Source organism: Rhodamnia argentea, chromosome 4, assembly GCF_020921035.1.
Source record: "Rhodamnia argentea isolate NSW1041297 chromosome 4, ASM2092103v1, whole genome shotgun sequence".
In the NCBI taxonomy this organism is placed as follows: domain Eukaryota; kingdom Viridiplantae; phylum Streptophyta; class Magnoliopsida; order Myrtales; family Myrtaceae; genus Rhodamnia; species Rhodamnia argentea.
Window position 1 is genome coordinate 14,450,288 of NC_063153.1, and position 18,944 is coordinate 14,469,231.

At 41.5% G+C, this 18,944-nt stretch overlaps 3 protein-coding genes and 1 pseudogene across 8 annotated transcripts; 1 reads left to right on the forward strand and 3 right to left on the reverse strand.

Moving 5' to 3' along the window:
* Positions 1-140: 140 nt before the first annotated feature.
* On the reverse strand, positions 141-3,042 carry LOC115749106 (mitochondrial carrier protein CoAc2). 4 transcript variants are annotated; one of them, XM_030685796.2, is made up of 7 exons: positions 2,893-3,042; positions 1,688-1,768; positions 1,401-1,608; positions 1,164-1,290; positions 903-1,087; positions 704-826; positions 141-625 (listed from the first exon to the last, which is right to left on the reverse strand). In XM_030685796.2, the coding sequence occupies exons 3-7, from the start codon at positions 1,554-1,556 to the stop codon at positions 488-490; spliced, it is 729 nt and encodes a 242-aa protein (XP_030541656.1). In that variant the 5' UTR covers positions 1,557-1,608; positions 1,688-1,768; positions 2,893-3,042; the 3' UTR covers positions 141-487. The 4 variants fall into 4 exon arrangements, with proteins under 4 accessions (XP_030541656.1, XP_030541655.1, XP_030541654.1 ...); XM_030685795.2 differs by having other exon boundaries at positions 1,688-1,784; positions 2,893-3,027; XM_030685794.2 differs by having other exon boundaries at positions 1,688-1,773; positions 2,893-3,024.
* A 2,177-nt stretch (positions 3,043-5,219) lies between these two features.
* LOC115749109 (thiamine phosphate phosphatase-like protein) lies at positions 5,220-7,493 on the reverse strand. Its single transcript, XM_030685804.2, has 4 exons — positions 7,265-7,493; positions 6,942-7,063; positions 6,628-6,829; positions 5,220-5,703 (listed from the first exon to the last, which is right to left on the reverse strand). The coding sequence occupies exons 1-4, from the start codon at positions 7,403-7,405 to the stop codon at positions 5,371-5,373; spliced, it is 798 nt and encodes a 265-aa protein (XP_030541664.1). The 5' UTR covers positions 7,406-7,493; the 3' UTR covers positions 5,220-5,370.
* Positions 7,494-8,326: 833 nt separating this feature from the next.
* LOC115749099 lies at positions 8,327-14,024 on the forward strand (annotated as a pseudogene).
* Positions 14,025-14,686: 662 nt separating this feature from the next.
* LOC115749105 (protein NDL1) lies at positions 14,687-18,247 on the reverse strand. 3 transcript variants are annotated; one of them, XM_048278298.1, is made up of 13 exons: positions 17,980-18,247; positions 17,685-17,890; positions 17,365-17,464; positions 17,170-17,271; positions 16,855-16,952; positions 16,624-16,712; positions 16,367-16,427; positions 16,200-16,286; positions 16,042-16,119; positions 15,904-15,960; positions 15,754-15,809; positions 15,535-15,670; positions 14,687-15,219 (listed from the first exon to the last, which is right to left on the reverse strand). In XM_048278298.1, the coding sequence occupies exons 4-13, from the start codon at positions 17,177-17,179 to the stop codon at positions 15,001-15,003; spliced, it is 891 nt and encodes a 296-aa protein (XP_048134255.1). In that variant the 5' UTR covers positions 17,180-17,271; positions 17,365-17,464; positions 17,685-17,890; positions 17,980-18,247; the 3' UTR covers positions 14,687-15,000. The 3 variants fall into 3 exon arrangements, with proteins under 3 accessions (XP_048134255.1, XP_048134254.1, XP_030541652.1); XM_048278297.1 differs by lacking the exons at positions 17,170-17,271; positions 17,685-17,890 and having other exon boundaries at positions 17,980-18,092; positions 18,173-18,228; XM_030685792.2 differs by lacking the exons at positions 17,170-17,271; positions 17,685-17,890 and having other exon boundaries at positions 17,980-18,244.
* Positions 18,248-18,944: the final 697 nt, after the last annotated feature.

An 18,944-nucleotide genomic window follows, 5' to 3' on the forward strand; every position in this document is an offset into this window, starting at 1 on the left:
CTCAACTTTTTGAGCTGATTGCATAACAGATCTTCCCACTCGCCTTCTCAAAGAACTGATGGTGCGATATATTGAATAATAAAGTGTGAAGCGCATCAAACAGAACATGTTCAGGAGGTAAGGTATGAGATCAGAAATTCGCAGAACAGATTCTGGTGCTTTATACAAGCACATAGGATGTCCGGATGGTTACACCTTACGTATGTACGACTTGCATGTCAATCCTATCCCAGTATACAGGAAATCTGGATGGTTAAACCATCTGAATTCTAAAGAATGCCATGTGATACCTTATTGGCTAATTCCTTCAATAATGGACCTCGAACAATGTCCTTTTGGATGCTGCAGCTAGGAGCATCATAAAATGTCCGAGGGAAAATGAAATATACAACAAATGACCTGATGGTACAAATGATTCAAACAGAGTCAAAAGCCAGATGCAAAATGGAGTCCCCTGATTGCCTCCTAATGTTAGCGATCAGCGTCCTCATGAGTGCAATGAAGATGTATGACTACTCTGTTCGTTCAACTCTACTCCAATCACAGCCTCATCTCGTGATGGGACTCTTAGGTTTGACTTCATGACATCATACACAGTAAACCCGATAGCTACTGACGGTACAACCTGAAGGAAACGAACCGGCATTTAGTAAAAGCATAAATGTACAGTGATTAACAAAGGGAAACTTGCTTGACTTCCTACCTTCATGTAGTTGATGCTCAATCCTGAAAATAACTGCTTCCATCCTTGCCTCTTGGCAATCATGACAAGGGTTTCCATTGTTCCCTTAAGTTCTGCACTGTTAGATGCCATGAGCCGTTGAACCTGTCAAGGCAAAAACTTCTTTTGGATCATCCCTATACATCCTCCAATTGGTATCTATAATCAACTTTCATATTACCTGCATTTGTCTCCTCACAACATCAAGCGGGTAAGTAAATGTCTGACCCAATAAACCGGCAACGGATCCACAGACAAGCTTCACTGCGATATCTTTTTTGTTTTCCTCAGGGACGTGGAGTTTCATCTCCTCATAGAAGTAAAACTTCAAACCCGCATAAGGGAAGATTCCGTAGAGTGATGGTGCTGAAAAATGTTTCTGCATGTTAATGGCAACAGAAGAAATAGTATCCTCCTTAAGAAAGCAGAAGATGAACCCTACCAACACCGCGATAGAGTCCTCTAATCCCAGCTTCTTTAAATGTCTTTGAAAAACAATCCAGGATTCCTCTGTAGACTTGTTCAGCCCCAAGCACTCCTTTTACAGAAGAGTTTGATGAACCAACAACCTGCACAAAAACAGCAAATTGGTCAAACATGTTACCGGGAACATATGGTTGTCACTCGGTTTTAATCGTCATGCATATGCTCTCATGGGGATATTACATGATTGCTTTACCTGATAAGCCAATTTAGTCCGAACCAAATCTAGAGGATAGGTGAAAAGTACAGCAGTTCCCCCAGCAAATGATCCTGCCACAAGATCAAGCACAGGGCCTCTTCCAACATCTGGAAACCAACGAATGATCCACCTTCTGTATTCCTCATAGGTCATATAGTGAAGTGCTGCATATGGTACTATTCGAGCAACACTTGCACCGTTTCCTCTGAAAAACAAACAAGAAAATCAATACCAAATATGTTCTTTGAAAAACTTTCACATGATGACTATTAATATCAATCTACCTGTAGAAACCCAAAAGCCCCTCTGTCTTTGCAATCTTTCTAATAGATCCAAACAGCCCTATGCTCTGAAATTCTGCTCTTCTGGTCTAAATGAATACTAGTAAGAAACATTTAATAGAAAAACTTGAATGCACTTATTAAGCCTACGAAAGCATATAATCTTGAAACCCAGGGCTAAAGCAGACTACTCTAAAAGGATAATCCTCAAAATGTACATCAGCACCATTTCCAGATAAAAACATGAATCCATCACAAACATCTTTCATTTGTTTATTTTCTTGTGTGCTGCTCAACGCTCATACTATATCTGCTCAAATGGAACTTAATCCAACTTCATAAGCCTCATCAAAAGTGGAGTCCAAGTAAGCCTATGGAGCTCTAGCAACTAGCTTTGTCGAATGATTCACTCATGTCTAATACCAATATCCTGCTGTAAGTCATAAAACAAGAATGATTATATTACTCAAAATGTAAAATGCTCACAGAAGGTGCAGACAGACATAATCGGGAAGAGAATTCGACAGAGTGCATACTGGAGAGAGCTACAGTTTTTCCTCTCTCCCTCTCCCACTCTCACCACCCACCCACCCCCCTTTCCCTCTCTAAACACAACTGTCATAAGATCATTTTGCAAATCGGGATAACCCAGCATATAAGAACTCATAAACCCAACACTAACTACCACGGCTCAATTATCCAGCGACTGTCCACTTTAACAGAAAAGGAACTTCAATGATCAACAATTCAACGCTTACCCCTAGCAGAGTTAATTCATCCTCCAATTGACTACACTAATTAATCCACAGAGAGGTAAGATGGACAAGGTCGCATCCAAGTTGCGCTACAATAGGGTTTCATGGAATATCCATCGCTTGTCTTAACCAATCTACCAACCACATTCTCCTTATCTTATTGCATTCACTATCAATTGTCCTCTCGCATACACCTCAACCCTCTGGAATCGATAATGCCAACTGCCAAAACAAAATCAATACACCCAACCTCGACACTTAACTGTGACTCTTAGCTTCCGCAGCCTCAACAATCAATAGCAGTCAAAGCACATTCGCCTACAACCAGAACAGTCCTCACAGAACCAATCCACAGTCCACAATCAGAAACACGCAACGAGCAGAGCCAAGCCAGCAAGCCGCGGCGAAATTCGGGGATTCGAGAACGAGCGAAATTCGTCAGAGAGGGCGTACCTGAAACAAGATCTTGACGCGCTCGAGAGGCGCCACGACAGTCTTGGCGACGCCGCCAGCGACACCGCCAGCGATCAGCTCCTTGGCGAACACGGGCATGGCTTCGATCACGCCATCCATGGACGCGTTCATCGCCTCTGTCTCTCTCTCTCTCCCTCCCTCCCTCTTCCGCTTCGACGTTCAACACGAGAGAGTTGAACGTCGCTTGATGACGTGCGCAAAGAGACTGCCGATGAAATTTTCGTATAGAGGGAGGAGGAGAAGGAGAAGGAGAAGAAGAGAAAAGAATCTGACTTGTCAGAGAGGGCCACTCCGGGCAAAAGATTGGCACGAGCCTATTGGGTGGGAGGAAGAAGTGATCAGGTGCACACCAGCCTATTTCAGTCTCGCTACTTCTGGTTTTGCTACCCAATCAGGAGCAGAGTCCCCGTGTTAGTAGGGGTGAGCGGTTCTAGATTCCTTACGGGTTCCCTCTAAACCCTGGAACCTACCCGTCAGAACAGGTTTTTCATTTTTTGAAACCCGAAATCTACCTGTCATACTCTGGAACCTGGAACCTAGAACCTATCCTATTACGGGTTCTAGAGTCGGTTTCAAGGTACTCAAGTGACGCAGCATTCAGCAAAGATCGCAAGTAAATCCTTACTAAAAGAAGAGAAATCTCAAAAATTCTGTGAATATTATTGATGATCTGTTCCAAAAAACGTGATAAACACCTTTTATAGGGTATTATCCTAACCATAGCCCAACCAAGAAAAGAAATATCAAAAAACGGAAAATTATAAAAGTACCACTGAAATAAAATTAAGCTCGAAAAATACTAAAAAAGAAAAAGAAAAACCCATCTAGACATTCCCGAACCGCCAAAATCCATCGTTAGTCACAGTAGAAGAATGTGAGTATTGATCGAGACGCCGTTTCGCTTCAGCCGACCGAATTTGAGCTCAACCCGACGTCGTCAACCCGATCCGTCGGTTCTAGCCGCAACACCATTTTACCTTCCGATTGGATTTCTGTCGATCCAATCGATCCAGGAACGCACTACTAATGACATCCGCATCACCGAGAACCCATCAATTTATTTTATTTTATTTTATTTTATTTTATTTCATTTTTAGTTAAGCAAAATGAGAGTGACCCCTACAATATCTAAAAAAAAATAAAGGTGAGTGGTTTTAGGTACCATCTTGGTTACATTTAGAACTTGAAACTAATCCATTGGATCACATTTATCATTTTTTTGGAACTTAAAACCTAAAAATTTGATTGGCTCCAGATTATACATTCATCATTGGACGCTATAGAATATTATAGGATCATGCAAAAATATATACCAAGAAAAATATAAAAATTTATTTCAAGATTTAATATCTAGATTCCAGGTAGTGGAACCCGGAACCTACCCATTGAAATAGGTTTCTCAATTTTTGGAACCCGAAACATACCTTACATATCTTGAAACTTGAAATTGGACCGGATTCTCCAGATTCCGATTTCGGGTTCTCGATTCTACCCCGAAATCATGCTCACCCTTATGTGCTAGGGAGGGCGCGGCAGAACACGAGTGGTAGGGGAGAGTTAGATTGTCCGCTCCTCGCGCACACCCGAGCAAAACACCTTTCATGTTTTTTTTATTCTCGATCAATTTAAACAAAGGGCAAATTGAAACTAAGCCCAGCTGTGCCATGCCTCGTCCAATCAAAACCAACGCGGTAACCAGAACGGGCTGCCGTTTTTCTTTGACTTTAGTCCAACCTTAATCAATGTCATTAACGTCAATTAGACTGTCTGATTAAGATGCCTGCACGTGCGACAGTTGGTCTACCGACTTCAAAAAACAAACACGTGACTTCAGAACTCGTCCGTTCCGAGGCTAGGAGGAAGATCATATCTCAAATTGAAGTATGCTAAAGTATTTTCAATTCTGCATAATTTCAAGAAAAGTACATGCATGTTGACTAGCAAATTAAGTCATCCAATGATAGTATTATGAAATAACAATTCAACAGCCACATTTTCCAAATCCAAAACTCTGGAAAAAACCACAGGTCAAAACCAAATTTGAAAAGCCAAAAATCATGTTAAAGAATCACCGGTGACCCAAGTATACTCCTAGCAACATCTTTCTTTCCTTTTTTTTTTCCCCAAAAGAGATAGAAGACAGCATGCTTTCCACAGATCACTGCATGTTCACTATGACCTAAATGAATCATCCGGTTAGATCGAATATGATTGCAGATTAGATAAATGAAACCGAACTTTCTGAGAACCTAACTTCTTTTTTAAAAAATCTGTCATATGGATCAGCCAAACAGAAACAGAGATGGTAGAGCAAAAATTATCATTAAAAAAAAAAAAAAAACATCGGCATGATCGAACATTGCTAGCATCATGGCATTAGAGTATAATGGAGATAAAATCAGTTCAATGTCTCACCAATTCCCTAGTGATCAAATGGGTAGGTTCTGCAAAGATGGTTTAAGGGTAAGAGACTTGAGTTGTCTTACAACCACTATCAGGCGAAGCTATGAGCCCCGTCCTGGTGTTTTCATCCATTAGAATCCTGTCGATAATGTCAAGAAGCACCCCCGCGAGCTCTTCGCCATTGCTCCATTCGTGGATCACGGCTTTAATAAGCGTTTGGTCACTGAAAATGAGATTCCAGAGAGGGAAACTCTTCCTTGGCACTACGAAGTCTCGCATTCCGAGCCTCAAGCACGGACAGTAATCGCCTTTCCCGTCTCCTAGATATATTAATCTTCTCTCCTTGAACTCAGAATCAGCAGCTTGAATCCTCTTCAGAACCAAGCCCTGTATAGAAAAGCGCCATGCATTTAAAATTAAGCAGCGTGAAGGATTTATAATGAGCTGGCACACCAAAGATCCGCAGATTTCCTTAAGACAATAAACAAAATGGACTATCCTAAGTTCCTAACTTTATTGGGGATACAAGAAAGGCAATAAAATACAAATAGGTTCGTTGTGTATTTCACACAGTTACCACTGAAAACACCATTGTGCTGCTGAAAATTCAAAAGCATTGTATATTTTACATTTCAACAACCTGTCCCAATTTAAAGATTTAGGCAGTATTACACATTGAAACCCCTAGGCCATGTAATAAGCACGCGAAACGTTGCATATACGTCGAACATCGACCTCTTTCCTTTTTCCACAGTTACCCGAGGATGTTCCAGCCACCCTCTGCACGTTTGCAGCCAGGTTGTTAAAGTGTAGGTGCATGCTTCCCTGGCCTATTTGACAAACGGTAAGACCTTTAATTTCCAATAAGATTATTCTCTGCCGTTCTTGATGTAACACACTTCTATACAACTTCATCCAGTTTCCATTGGTTAAAGAATAATCAATCACCTTCCATCTATATTCTCCATAGAAGGAAAATGCAGAGCGTAAAATCATGCACAAATTCCTCTCAGAAAACTACAAGGAACCCTCGTCACGGTTCCTCGTGATGCTCAAATCTCTCGACAGGCATCCCTAAAGCGATATGCATGCAGAAAAAGCTTAAAAGTAAGGCAAACTGCTTCTTCCTTTCATTTAAAGCCTCAAAGCTCAAAAATGCTTCACAAAATCCACAAATGCACATAGGAATGCATATCATCCTGCCATAAACAGTTGGTTCACCAATAATAAATGCATCAAAATTCGGAATACATAAACACGAGAATCGCATACGTGAAGCAGAGTCCAGGGTGTGAATCATTGCTACATTACCTTGCACATATTGGGAGGGCACAAGTTGCATCCATGAGGAGAAGAGGCAGAATCATGAAAAGGGACGATGTTTAGCCTGCCTTCCACGTTGACGAAGGCCGGGTTCGTGACGATCTCAGAGAAACAACCCAACAGCCCGTGATGCTTCAGGATCGTCTCTATGAAGAACTGATTCGCATCGCTAATTATCCTCAAGTCACATCTAACGGGGACAAAGCCCCCAATATAAACATTACCATTTAGCTATATACGTTAACCCCTTCTTATACCACACCCACACATATGAAACTTAGTGCATCATATATATTCATTACCCATGTCTATGAGCTGCTCTAATGGATTCGATAACACGAGGATGAAGAGGCATTCGCTTCAAGCAATCCTCAATGTCCTCGACTGACATGCCCTGTGAATGGAGCTCCACCATCATCCTATTCTGGGGATAATAGAACATCACAGATCATCAATTTCTGCTCAAATTCACATCAATGAAAAATCAAAAAAGCTGCAAGCTTTGAGCAGGCCGTACTCAAAGGCGCGCACCCCACGAGCATCACAGAGTCAAATTCTAGTACTGATAGTGTTTGCTGGGAAGTGATAGGAATCCGAAAGAGGAGAGACTACAAACGAGACGAACCATGAGAGAAGTCCAGGGCATGGTGGAGCGGAGCTCACGGAACAAGTGGGTGAGACCCATCTCCGTCACCACCCAGTTGTCGCTATCGCCGTCGATCAACGTCCGGTCGAAGTCGAACACCACCACCACCACCTCCGCCATGGTCTCCGGCGGCGACGACGAGGAAGACCTGCCGAGTGTCGAGTGCCGGCGATTAGCTCTGGAAAGGGCTGGATTGGAGACTGTATTTCTCGAGGCTCGATGGGGAAATTATCATGCTTTTGTTTTCTCAAGTGCTTTTTTTATTATTTTTATTATTATTATTATTATTATTATTATTATTATTACTACTTTTTTGGGATAATCCAGCCTTTGTATTGCGATTATTTCACAAGAATATACAACATGGCTATCAAGTGCTTTTATCATTAGTTTACCGTGGACACGGAGACCGGTTCGATTAGCTCAACACTATATGAGGCTAGTTTCGAGTAGAACTAGTTTCGAACCGGTCGAGAAACAAATTCTAAAATACGTATCTTATGCACTTTCTCATTTCTCATTAAGGTCAAAACGGCATGTGAAAATCGTCAAGGCTGTCAATCTTCTTATGTCTCCAAGATAAAAAAGATGAAAACAAACAAAAAAAAATAGGATGATTCCTAAGTTGCCGTTCAAACCAATAGGTTTGCCGACCGGTTTGGTTCCGGTTCCGAAAACAAGAAGCAAACTTTTTATTTCGATCACGTGAGTGCTATTTAAGAAACATTTAATCTTATTACATGCGTAATTTCGTCATGATGAAAGTGAGGGGATGTTGTGTAAGAAGTATCCTTGGAGATTCCTCGTATATTGCATTTATTGCATCATGACTGATTTAGATTGGTTCCATACACTAAGATTAGGACATTGCATATTTACTTGCCTCAAATAACTGTCTCTCTTTATTGTATGAATAACAGGAATTTGGACAATTCTTCTCTCCCGCTTACTTTCTAACTCTTTTCTTGATTCACTCGACAGCAACAGATTGTTGTTATTGAGTTCTTGGTAGATGCAGAACCTGTTCGGGAAAAGAAAAGATAAAAAAGGTCGTTGCTTTTTGACTGAAGCTGAAACAGAGGAAGAGGCATCATCATCATCATGGGTTCAAAGTTTCATGCTTTTCGTACTGTGATTGGAGCTAGATTGGTGCTGGCATTGATTCTGACCTCGTGGGCTCGTTCAGTGTCGTGCTCTGTTTCTTACGACCGAAAAGCCATCGTCATAGATGGGCAGAGGAGGATTCTCATCTCCGGCTCCATTCACTACCCCAGAAGCACTCCTGAGGTAACCGACCTACCCAATGCAATTCACGACTTGCCTCTCTTTTTTCTCTACGTTTCTTTCTGATTCTGTGTAAGGCATTGTGCTGGGAATCTTATTTGCCTTTCGTTCTTGGGAGGTTTCAGATGTGGCCTGATCTTATACAGAAGGCAAAAGCTGGAGGGTTGGATGTTATTCAAACCTACGTTTTCTGGAATGGACACGAGCCTTCTCAAGGAGAAGTAAATTTATAAATTTAGCTTATTCCCACCCTCTGTTAAATTTAAGTACTTGCTATAAACTAACACAGCTGGTTCTTTTCTTCTTCTGTTTTGTTTTGTTTTGTTTACCCTTTTTGTGCAGTTTTATTTCGAGGACAGGTTCGATCTGGTTCGGTTCGTAAAGCTGGTGCAACAAGCCGGTCTTTATGTTCATCTCCGGATCAGGCCTTACGTCTGTGCCAAGTGGAATCTCGGGTAACGATAATCTGCCATTGCTCTTCTACATTATACAACCTGTTATCAAGAATATGAATCCCCTGTTCTCCTTTTGTTCTGTTCTGCGATGCAGAGGATTCCCTGTGTGGCTCAAATACGTCCCCGGAATCGCTTTCAGGACAGACAATCAGCCGTTCAAGGTTCGCGCTGCTTGAAAAGGACTTTGATTCATTGAGTGCCCCGATAGAAAAAGCCTCGTCTTTTGGCGTTGTACGTAATTTTCGAACGTTTAGAAATGGAAGTTTCCTCGTCGAGAGCGTCTGACTAGTGTTTGGCCATTCTAAGACGACTTCGTAACGAACTGTTAAGAAGAAAATTTCGTGTAGACTAAAGGCTCCGTTCCTTTCGAGAAAAATTTCATATATGACTTCTCAGAAAACATTTTTCGAAAACACCTTATTTTTCCCGAAAGGAACGGAGCCTAAGTCGATAAATAGTCGAAGTAGATAAGATTTGCAGGATCTTGTCTTACGTGGTTGCACTCATTTCTGAAAATTTGTATTGGCTTGGTCTAAGAGGTTTTTAATCTTTTTTTTTTTTTGGGGTCCGAAAGAGGTTTTTAATCTACGCGATACCCTTTTAGCGTAAATTATTTATAATCCATGTTATTTTAAAAAGGCTATTTAAATACTCTTGACATATATTGATTAATTACATAATGAAGGATGCAATGGAAGGTTTCCCGCAAAAGATAGTCGACATGATGAAGGCAGAGAAGTTGTTTCAGGCCCAGGGAGGCCCCATAATTTTGTCTCAGGTGAGAAAATTCTTACAATTTGTCTGTTTATTTGTCCAAAAAAATGAGTTTCTCACAAAGGGATTTTATTTTCAATTTTTTTTCCGAAAGTTACAGCTTCAACGCAATTTGTGCGTGGAAAGACATGAGCGGGTCAAAAAGTTACGAATTTTAGGACTTGAATGCACGATGTGGAAGTTTTCAAAGTGCTTAAATGCGCAAACTTTGAAAGTTTTAGGATATTTCTGCAATTATCACTTTTTCATTTCGAGCTGATAATTTTGGAATTTGTCTGGCCTGTGGACAGATAGAGAATGAGTTCGAAATAGTGGAGTGGGAGATTGGTGAACCAGGCAAGGCATACACAAAATGGGCAGCTGATATGGCCGTGGGGCTTGGCACTGGTGTCCCCTGGGTCATGTGCAAGCAGGCTGATGCCCCTGATCCTGTGGTCTGCATTTTCCTTCTGTTTCGTCGGGTCTCGACTTAATTTTTTCTTGGCATCGTAGTTGTTAAAATCTCGACTTATCTCGGACGAGTCGCCTAAAAGACTAGGACTAGGAGCTTTCTAGGAAACAGTTCTCTCTTGTCCTTAGAACTGTGTCGGTTCGTTGCGCCACAGATCAACACTTGCAATGGCTTCTACTGCGAAAATTTCGAGCCAAACTCGGACAGTAAACCCAAGATGTGGACCGAAGTCTGGACCGGCTGGTGCGTCGCCGTGGCCAATGCACCTTTTATTTTCCTCCTGCCATTGTATCGAAGCTGATCATCATAATTTGTTTCCAGGTACACTGGGTTCGGGGGACCGGTGCCTCACAGGCCAGCGGAAGACTTGGCATTCGCAGTCGCAAGGTTCATTCAGGACCGCGGTTCGTTTTTCAACTACTATATGGTAATCTTGAATCCCATAGCATTTTTTCTTCAGATGATCAGCTGTCTGCTTTGATCTTTACTGAAACTTTCTTCTTTTCATCTCCTCCCGTATCACTGCTGATTTGTTTCTTTTCTTCTGCTGGATTGTTTTTTGTTTTTTTTCTCTAGTATCATGGAGGAACCAACTTTGGCAGGACAGCTGGGGGTCCCTTCATCGCCACCAGCTACGATTTCGATGCTCCTATTGATGAATTTGGTCTGTAACAGGGTATACATTAGGTATCCTAGGGCAGGTCAGGTTAAGTTTATCATAAGTCTCGCTTCCCTTTTGTCGTCGAATGTTTATAACTGCTCCTAATTGGAAAAACCAGTTACGCTTTCGGAAGTTTGATCGAGTAAAGTCAAAATGTACATCATACTCGTTAACCGCTGTTGCTATTGAACCTAGGACTAGGAGTAATTCATGATATAGTTGGATGACAGTCATCAGGTTATCCTCCTGACATCAGAACTCACAATATTGTCCCAGGTTCGCTGCGGGAACCGAAATGGAGTCACTTGAGAGATTTGCATCAAGCCATAAAGCAAAGCGAATCAGCTCTATTTGCTGCTGATTCTGCAGTGTCATCACTCGGAAGTAAACAAGAGGTTTGGTTTCTCAGCCCCCTTTAATTTTTACCCAACACTGACGTGTTTTCCGATGTGGAAATAAATTTAGCCATCAGATTTTGGTTTCTAGGCTCACGTGTTCGAATCCAGATCTGGGGCTTGTGCAGCCTTTCTGGCGAACTACGACACGCGGTATTCCGTGAAGGTCACTTTCCGAAATGGGCGATACGACTTGCCACCGTGGTCCATCAGCATTCTTCCTGACTGCCAAACTGATGTCTACAACACCGCCGCGGTAAGGAGAAGACTTTCTTGAACATCTCACGCTAGCCTTTTCCAATGGAACATGTCTTGTTACCGTCCACGACAAATCACCAAGTCCATCTAAAGATGTATCTTGGAAGATTTAGAAGCATTTTAAAAATCTGCGCCCAGAAAAAGATTCACTGCAAGGAACATCTTGCCTTTGCCGCTTGCAGATGTAGCACAAAATCCTTCTTGTAGTGATTGATGTTGAGGTTGACATGGTGCCATCGACTCCTCTGCAGGTTCGAGCAGAGAGTTCTCCTGTCCAAATGGCGCCCATAAAAAGCGCATTCCCTTGGCAATCGTATAGAGAAGGAACTTTTTCTTTTGGCGAGGAAGGAGCAACAAATGAAGCACTACCAGAGCAAATTAGTGTCACTAGAGATGTTTCAGACTATCTGTGGTATGCGATCGAGTGAGTGGTGCTTGCTTCCCCACTGTTACATCTCATGAACATTATTGAAGTTTGGATCTCGAAATGTCGTGTGCTTACAGTTTTCCTCTGATGTTCTTGCTCATTCAGCTTCACATTGAGTGAAGACGAAGTATTTCTAACGAATGGGCAATATCCGGTTCTCACCGTATCATCAGCGGGACATGCCCTTTATGTTTTTGTGAATGGTCAACAAGCAGGTAGATCAATTTCTGTCTCAGGTCTGAAATTGTAATATCCTTTTAGCCCTCGAAATCTCAACTTAAAGATTATGTTCTATCGATCATCTGGCTGTACTACAGGGTCAGTATACAGGGGACTAGGGAACCCGAGATTAACATACAGTGATAAAGTGAAGCTGACGGCCAGCATCAACAAGGTGTCGCTGTTAAGTGTAGCTGTCGGGCTTCCGGTCAGTTATCCATTCCCAGATTGTTCTCAGTAACAGATGACATTCTTAAGATGGACAAATACATTTTGACAAAGAGCATTGTCTCTTCTGTTTCAAAATGTTCAGAATATTGGCTTGCACTTTGAGACATGGAATGCCGGGGTTCTCGGGCCGATCACGTTAGAGGGTATGAATTCTGGAAAATGGGACTTGTCGAAATGAAAATGGTCTTGCAAGGTATCTTTTAGTTTGTGCACTGCTCCTTTGTTCTTCCTTAGCTTTCTAAACCAATAATTTCCAGCAATTAAAGAGACCGTATCAGCATACATTCATCGTCATTACAAAAAAAAAAAAAAAGTTGAAAATGTGAATCAAAATCTCGGAGTTGTCAAATAAGAAAAAGGATAGTTTCTGCTGAATGCAATCGATGGTTTATTAGTCTTGATAATCAAGTTCTTGTATGGATAATTGTTGCTGCTATGATTCACTTCTATAATGTGTGGGAAGTTATTAGTCTCTTGGACATGACTTGGATACTGTATGACATGGGACACTAAGAATAATCTTGCTACACAAAATCATCAGAACCTAAACAGTAGGTTCTGGGAATAGGTCGGTCTGAAGGGCGAAGCTCTGGGTCTTCACACGCCGATCAGCAGTTCCTCAGTTGAATGGACTGGAGGTTCGACGATGGTCCAAAATCAGCCCCTGATCTGGTACAAGGTGAAGATTTACCTCCAAAAATTTCACTAAATGATGACTTTAAGTCCGGTTCCACTATAAAAATCAGTTCATGCTTTGTCTGCAGACAACTTTCGATGCCCCCGGAGGAATTGCTCCATTAGCCTTGGACATGAACGGCATGGGGAAGGGTCAGATATGGATAAATGGTCAGAGCATCGGACGCCACTGGCCTGCTTATACAGCTCATGGCACTTACGGCGCCTGCAGTTACGCGGGAACCTTTGACGAGAACAATTGCCGGAGTAATTGTGGAGAGGCTTCTCAAAGATGGTGAGAAAATGTTGAAACTACACTTTTTTTTCTGTATGGTTCTTCTGTTTAAGATGAACATCCGTTTCACGCTCTCGACTTTCAGGTACCACGTTCCGAGATCATGGCTCAATCCCACAGGCAATCTGTTGGTCATTTTCAAAGAATGGGGCGGCGAACCGACCCAAGTTTCTTTGGTCCAAAGATCAGGGAGTAGCCCGTTCGAGAAGAACCTCCCCCACCATGGCCCTGGCGCTTCGCATGGCCCTTCTATGGCTTTCTTAGTTTTCATGCTGTCAATATCTGGAATCAAGCAACTTCCATTGTTGAGATGATGCTCAAGTGTACCAACATTCATTTTCTTTTCCAGTCTTTAGGAGCTTGTACATGCAAAGGATGCCGTAACAACTAAGCTGACTTTGACAAAGGGAAGTGTGAAAATCAAGCATACTAACACGCCATTTAGTTGTCAGAAATAGTTGTGACATCTTTAGTTTTTCATACCGGTCTGCCTTAGATGACAGCTTAAATTCTTTAGTTCTCTTAGCCTTCTATACTTCAATTTGTAGTCTTTAGAATCAAGTTTGTACTAGACAGAAAGCTCTGCATAAATGCAACATCGGGGGCGAATAATTCTGGTCAATCATCGATCAACCTGGCTTCTCAGGTTAATTGCTTCTCCTACTTACAAGGTTGCCTTTGGATAACATTGAACGGGCAAGGAAAACTAAAGGAGGCTGACAGGTGAAAAATGAGTAAATGAGGATAGTTTAAGCAGACCGCTCACATCGACGATGCAAGGATGATGCATTCTGCATCTGAGAATGTAAGTTTACATCTTTTCTCTCCATAAAAAGGAAAAGGCATCAAACGTGAAAAAGATAACAGTTACCTTGGAAATATTTCAGTCATGCTGCTTATCCTGAATGATTCAATTAAGAACTACGACATGTTGTTGATGATGATCTTCAGGAAGATCCAGCAGCACCGAAAGATTTTCTTCTTATGTTTCATGCTGAATCAGTGTCCCGGCTTCAAAATGTAGTTAAACTTTCAACCAGTTCAATTCGATTCGGATAAAAGGAAGAGGGTAGTTGAACTTTCAAAACGTACTTATCAATTATCATAGCTATATTAGAAAGTTCGCGATACCAGGTAAAGTCTGACAAGATTCAAAATGAAGGTCACACATATAACTTGATCAGAATTCAAGTTCACAGGTCAGGAACGCGAAACAGTACATGCCCAAGCACATTAGGAGAGAGAGAGAGAGAGAGAGAGAGAGAGAGAGAGAGAGTTTTTGAGAAGCAGAACTGCATGATATGTGTTCCTGTCCATGTTTATTTGCTTGTCAAGGATCGAACTTTTGCCCCTTGGTGCATTTACAGATAGGTCTGGTATGATCCAATTATGGTGCACTACGAATGAATGAATACAAAGAATCCTCCCTATGTACCCACAAAAATTCCTCTCCTATCTATCTAACCCCCTTTTAGCAGCTTCTAACCTTTCTTACATAACCAAATGACTAAGCAAGAAATAAGATTGATGAACAGATTCGCTATAGTGCCTTCAAGTTTTTGCTTGGACTCCACCCACCAACCTTGGCTTCTATTTTGATGCAAGTTTTGTTCTTATCGGTTTGAGCTTCAAGCCCATTTTTTCGGGATAGAGAAGTTCCGGGTAGGAGCAAGAAGGGCTGAGCGGGCTTCTCGGGCTACTACTGAACAGAGATGGCCTATATAGCCCATATGCTTTGAGAAAATTCTCCATAGGAACTACCATTGCATAAGGCTGCTCTTCTGTCACCATTGATCCACAGGCCTGGACCTGCAGGATACAACCGAATCTTTTAACAATCAGTGCTCTAGTAGTGACATTACCATGACTGCATGATTTGCACGATTCGACAATGAGATTGACAAGTTTAGATTGTCAGTGTAAATAGCATCCTCATTTATTGGCCAGTCGGAATCTCAAAAACTAATAACCAGGTATACTTGCACCAGAAATCTTAAGTATAACAAGTTAAGACAATTATTGAATTGCCAAGAAAGGTAACAATATCGTTGAGCTAATTATTCTTAAAAATCTACAATGCCAGATACGGACATAGTAATTTGTAGAGAAAGGAGAAATAGTTACCTCAACAAGAGCACAATATCTTTTATCAATCTTAGATGTCATGTGAAGAGCCTCCTCGTAGAAAGGAGAATGGTCTCCAACAAATACAAGAGTGCGGCAGCTCAGTTTCTTCAGGCGTTTGGTAAGATCATGCCTCCTAGAAGTAGCAAACCTGGAAGCAGTTAAAAGCATGTCCTAGACATCCAAGATCATACCAAAGAGAGATTTTCCGGTGTTTACCTGTTAATGGCTTGAAGATATCTCAAAACATTTGTACTTTTCCTCTCATTTAGCAACTGTTAAAAATTTGGATCATGTGACAACCCCATTCACTTCCATATAATGTACAACAATTGAACAGTGTGAAGCAAAAAGCCAGCGAGTACTCACTCTTCTGCAAGCCTGAGCTATGTCAGATTCAGGAACATGTGCATCGCCACGAACTTCCTGTTAGAACCAGAAATATTATTGAAAAATAGTCGATAAGCGAAAGCGAAGAGATTTTTGGAAAGAAGAAGCACGCCATACCTTACTGAAGTAGCGTTTCAGCAAGTAGTCCTTTAGCAAGTTGCACATTCCATAGTAATGAAGAAGATGTGACATCACCTAAAAAATGCAGCCTAAGCTTAAGGAACGCCATTCTCTCATTGTAGAAACAGTTTTGATAACAAGATCAGGTAAAATACCTTATTGCCAAACCATTCAGACCAGGAGGGGTGTCCGGAAAAAGGAGATATAAGTATCAAACCAAGAACACGTTCCCTGTACTTCATCTATTTCAAGCGCAAAAGTCTAGGTTAATTAATGTTAAAAACAACCCTGAGCAAAAATTTTATGATCTCCAAGTACATACCGCAAATAAAGTGAGAATGTAAGCACCAGCCAATGCACCCATGCACATAACTGTGCCAAGCCTAGACAAGAAGAGAAAGTATCCAATCAGTAAGTTACTCTGTCTCAGAAAAGGAAATTCAGTAGAGAAATTCAAATACTATTTCTAGTCCTCTCCTAATGAGCAGCAGTATCCAAGCAGCAATGAAACCAACCACTGACAGGTTTTTCATGTCATTAGTTGAACAAAGCAACACAAAGTGGTAGCACCATAATTACCCAAAATAGTTGAGAATCTCAAGTATTTGATCCGCTAAATCATCGACAGAGAGCACTGGATTGTCGTGACATATTGCTGCAGCTCCCAACTGTAAGATCTCTTAACAGAGTGCCAGAAAATAAACTCGTGAACAATAGTGCCCGGTAGCTCTAGAGTATGACATCATAAAATAACTCAGAAAGAAACAAATTCAATATCAGCAAAGGCTCTTTGGTTAACCAATCACTGACCTCATGTCCAAGTGGGCTTATGTGGTAAACACAGAAGTTGTGGAGCAGCAAAGAAGATGCTTCGGGGCAGAAGAATAATCCTTGGAAGCAAGAAACATCTGAGATAAGGAAAGAATGAGATTGCAGAATATCACCTGCCCTAGGCAGCGTTTTCAAACATTTCAAATTGGCCAAGAAAAGGTTGCCGGCCTGTCACTACTAGTTAAGAGATTAACAAAACAGGAATTGAGTCAAAGACATTGTCCAGGTACAGCAAAATTTACACAGGTGACAAACAGAATTTTGCAGAAGATGACAAACCACCAAAGAAATGACCCTGGAACATGCTGAACTTTTCCCTTCCTTTATTACAGATCTAAAAAATGCCAATGGATGTGTTCATAACTGCCTTAAATCTCAACAAGAGGAAGTACTTGACTAAAGCTACGGTCAAGCATCACAAGATAACAAGATGTAGAGGCCAAAATCACGAATCAACCGAAGCCAAGATCTGAAGAAAATTGCACTTACAGTTCAGGGCTATATCCGGATAAGTTATGAGGGCTGGCTTGTCATGCTCTCCATAGACAATTACAGATACAGGACCACGGCCAGTGCGTATAAGATGTTCCTAAAACAAAAGTTGAAAGAAAGAGCTTTACAACGATGCTATATAACAATCAAGTAGAAAACCAAAAAGTCAGCCATTGTACAAGCTCATTTTTTTTTTTCCAGGAAATCTTATATTCAAGCTCTCTTCAAACTCGTCAACTAATTCACCTAATAGGCCTCCCCTACAACTCCCCTCGTTTGAAAAGCCAAAATGACTTAAATTACAGAAATTTGCAGACCCAATTTCCCTAGGCCGCGAACCCAAAATGCAAAATTTCGCGACTCGTTAAGAAATCATTTGTCGAACACCGCTCAATCTCCCCCACTTCCATTCCCTCTGATCCTGTATTCCCTAGTCGAATTCCTAATGCTGTGAAATCTAGTTCTTTTATCCTCATTCGACGTAGTCCATCATCAGCATTCTCGACAGAATACGACAGAAACCCTTCCAAATGCAGCCAACAACGGCGGCAAAATTTAAAAAAAAAAAAAATTGGGGCAAGATAACAGGAGGGAGAGATTAATGAAGCGAACCTTCCCACCGAGAGGGATCTTCTCCACGTCGACGAAGACGGAATCATCAGATTCGCGCATGGCCGAGGCTTCCATGCACCTGCAAAAGCCCCCACAAGAACCGAAATTCCCTCGCGCTCTCTCTCTCTCTCTCGAGCTGCTGCTTCTTCTTCAATGCATCGACTTGCTTCGGGTTTTATACTCGACCTGACGATCCCTCTCTCTCTCTCTCTCTCTCTCTCTCTCTCTATTTCTTCTGTGTGACAGAGAAGGAGAGGTTGGTGGAAGAAGCAGCACAAAAATGGGATTTGCCGAAAATAAACCTGTCTTCAACCACTGTCAAACCACGGTCAAGTCCAAGGTCAAATTTACAGGTCAACCCGTGACGTGGCCACACGAGGATTTGCCCAAAAAGAGCAAACGTCCTATGAACTGGGCTTGCATCAAGAAATCAATATCACGGTCATAGTAATTACGGATAGCATAAAAAAAAAATTGATTATTCGGGTTTGCACAAGATTTCCATTTTCAATTTTGAGAAAACTACATAATTCTTAATCTTGTAAATAACACCTTTTAAATGGCGACCCTCGTTCCTAATACTTTGTTTTTAACTGCAAATCCTTCTTTTGTTTTTATCGGTAAGGTAATCTTTACAATATATAGCTGGTGACTCAAGCAAAAGACAGGTCAGGACATCATGATTAATGCACTGGTTTGGGACAGAGCAAATCATATTCATTCATTGCTAATCTGTCTGTCTGTCAATGGTGCCAAATGGCCCTCCTAACCTAACATTCTGGCCTTTCGGTCTTGTCTTTTTGAGTACTTGATTGACGGCTGAAGCAACGAATGTGTTTTTGCTTGCCGTATATCTGAATCCATGACTCACCATGGCCTATCCCCCAATCAAAGCTCATTCCCCAACATCACATTGTTCTTTCTACTCATCAGCAACTAATAAACATGAACCCCTCCTTTTTGCA

Bases quoted from the DNA above. Each gene is read 5' to 3' on its own strand.
- LOC115749106 (XM_030685794.2), bottom strand. From the start codon at position 3,024: ATGAACGCGTCCATGGATGGCGTGATCGAAGCCATGCCCGTGTTCGCC. The intron at 1,609-1,687 runs GTAGATTGATAT...TTTGTTTTTCAG, and splicing joins GGGCTTTTGGGTTTCTACAG to AGGAAACGGTGCAAGTGTTG. The intron at 827-902 runs GTAATATGAAAG...TTGCCTTGACAG, and splicing joins TTGTGAGGAGACAAATGCAG to GTTCAACGGCTCATGGCATC.
- LOC115749109 (XM_030685804.2), bottom strand. From the start codon at position 7,405: ATGGCGGAGGTGGTGGTGGTGGTGTTCGACTTCGACCGGACGTTGATC. The intron at 7,064-7,264 runs GTTCGTCTCGTT...TATTATCCCCAG, and splicing joins TGCCCTGGACTTCTCTCATG to AATAGGATGATGGTGGAGCT. The intron at 5,704-6,627 runs GTAATGTAGCAA...TTTTCTATACAG, and splicing joins GCCCTCCCAATATGTGCAAG to GGCTTGGTTCTGAAGAGGAT.
- LOC115749105 (XM_030685792.2), bottom strand. From the start codon at position 18,054: ATGGAAGCCTCGGCCATGCGCGAATCTGATGATTCCGTCTTCGTCGAC. The intron at 16,120-16,199 runs GTATTTTACCTG...TGCATTTTTTAG, and splicing joins CTGAATGGTTTGGCAATAAG to GTGATGTCACATCTTCTTCA. The intron at 15,220-15,534 runs GTAACTATTTCT...TGTATCCTGCAG, and splicing joins GATATTGTGCTCTTGTTGAG to GTCCAGGCCTGTGGATCAAT.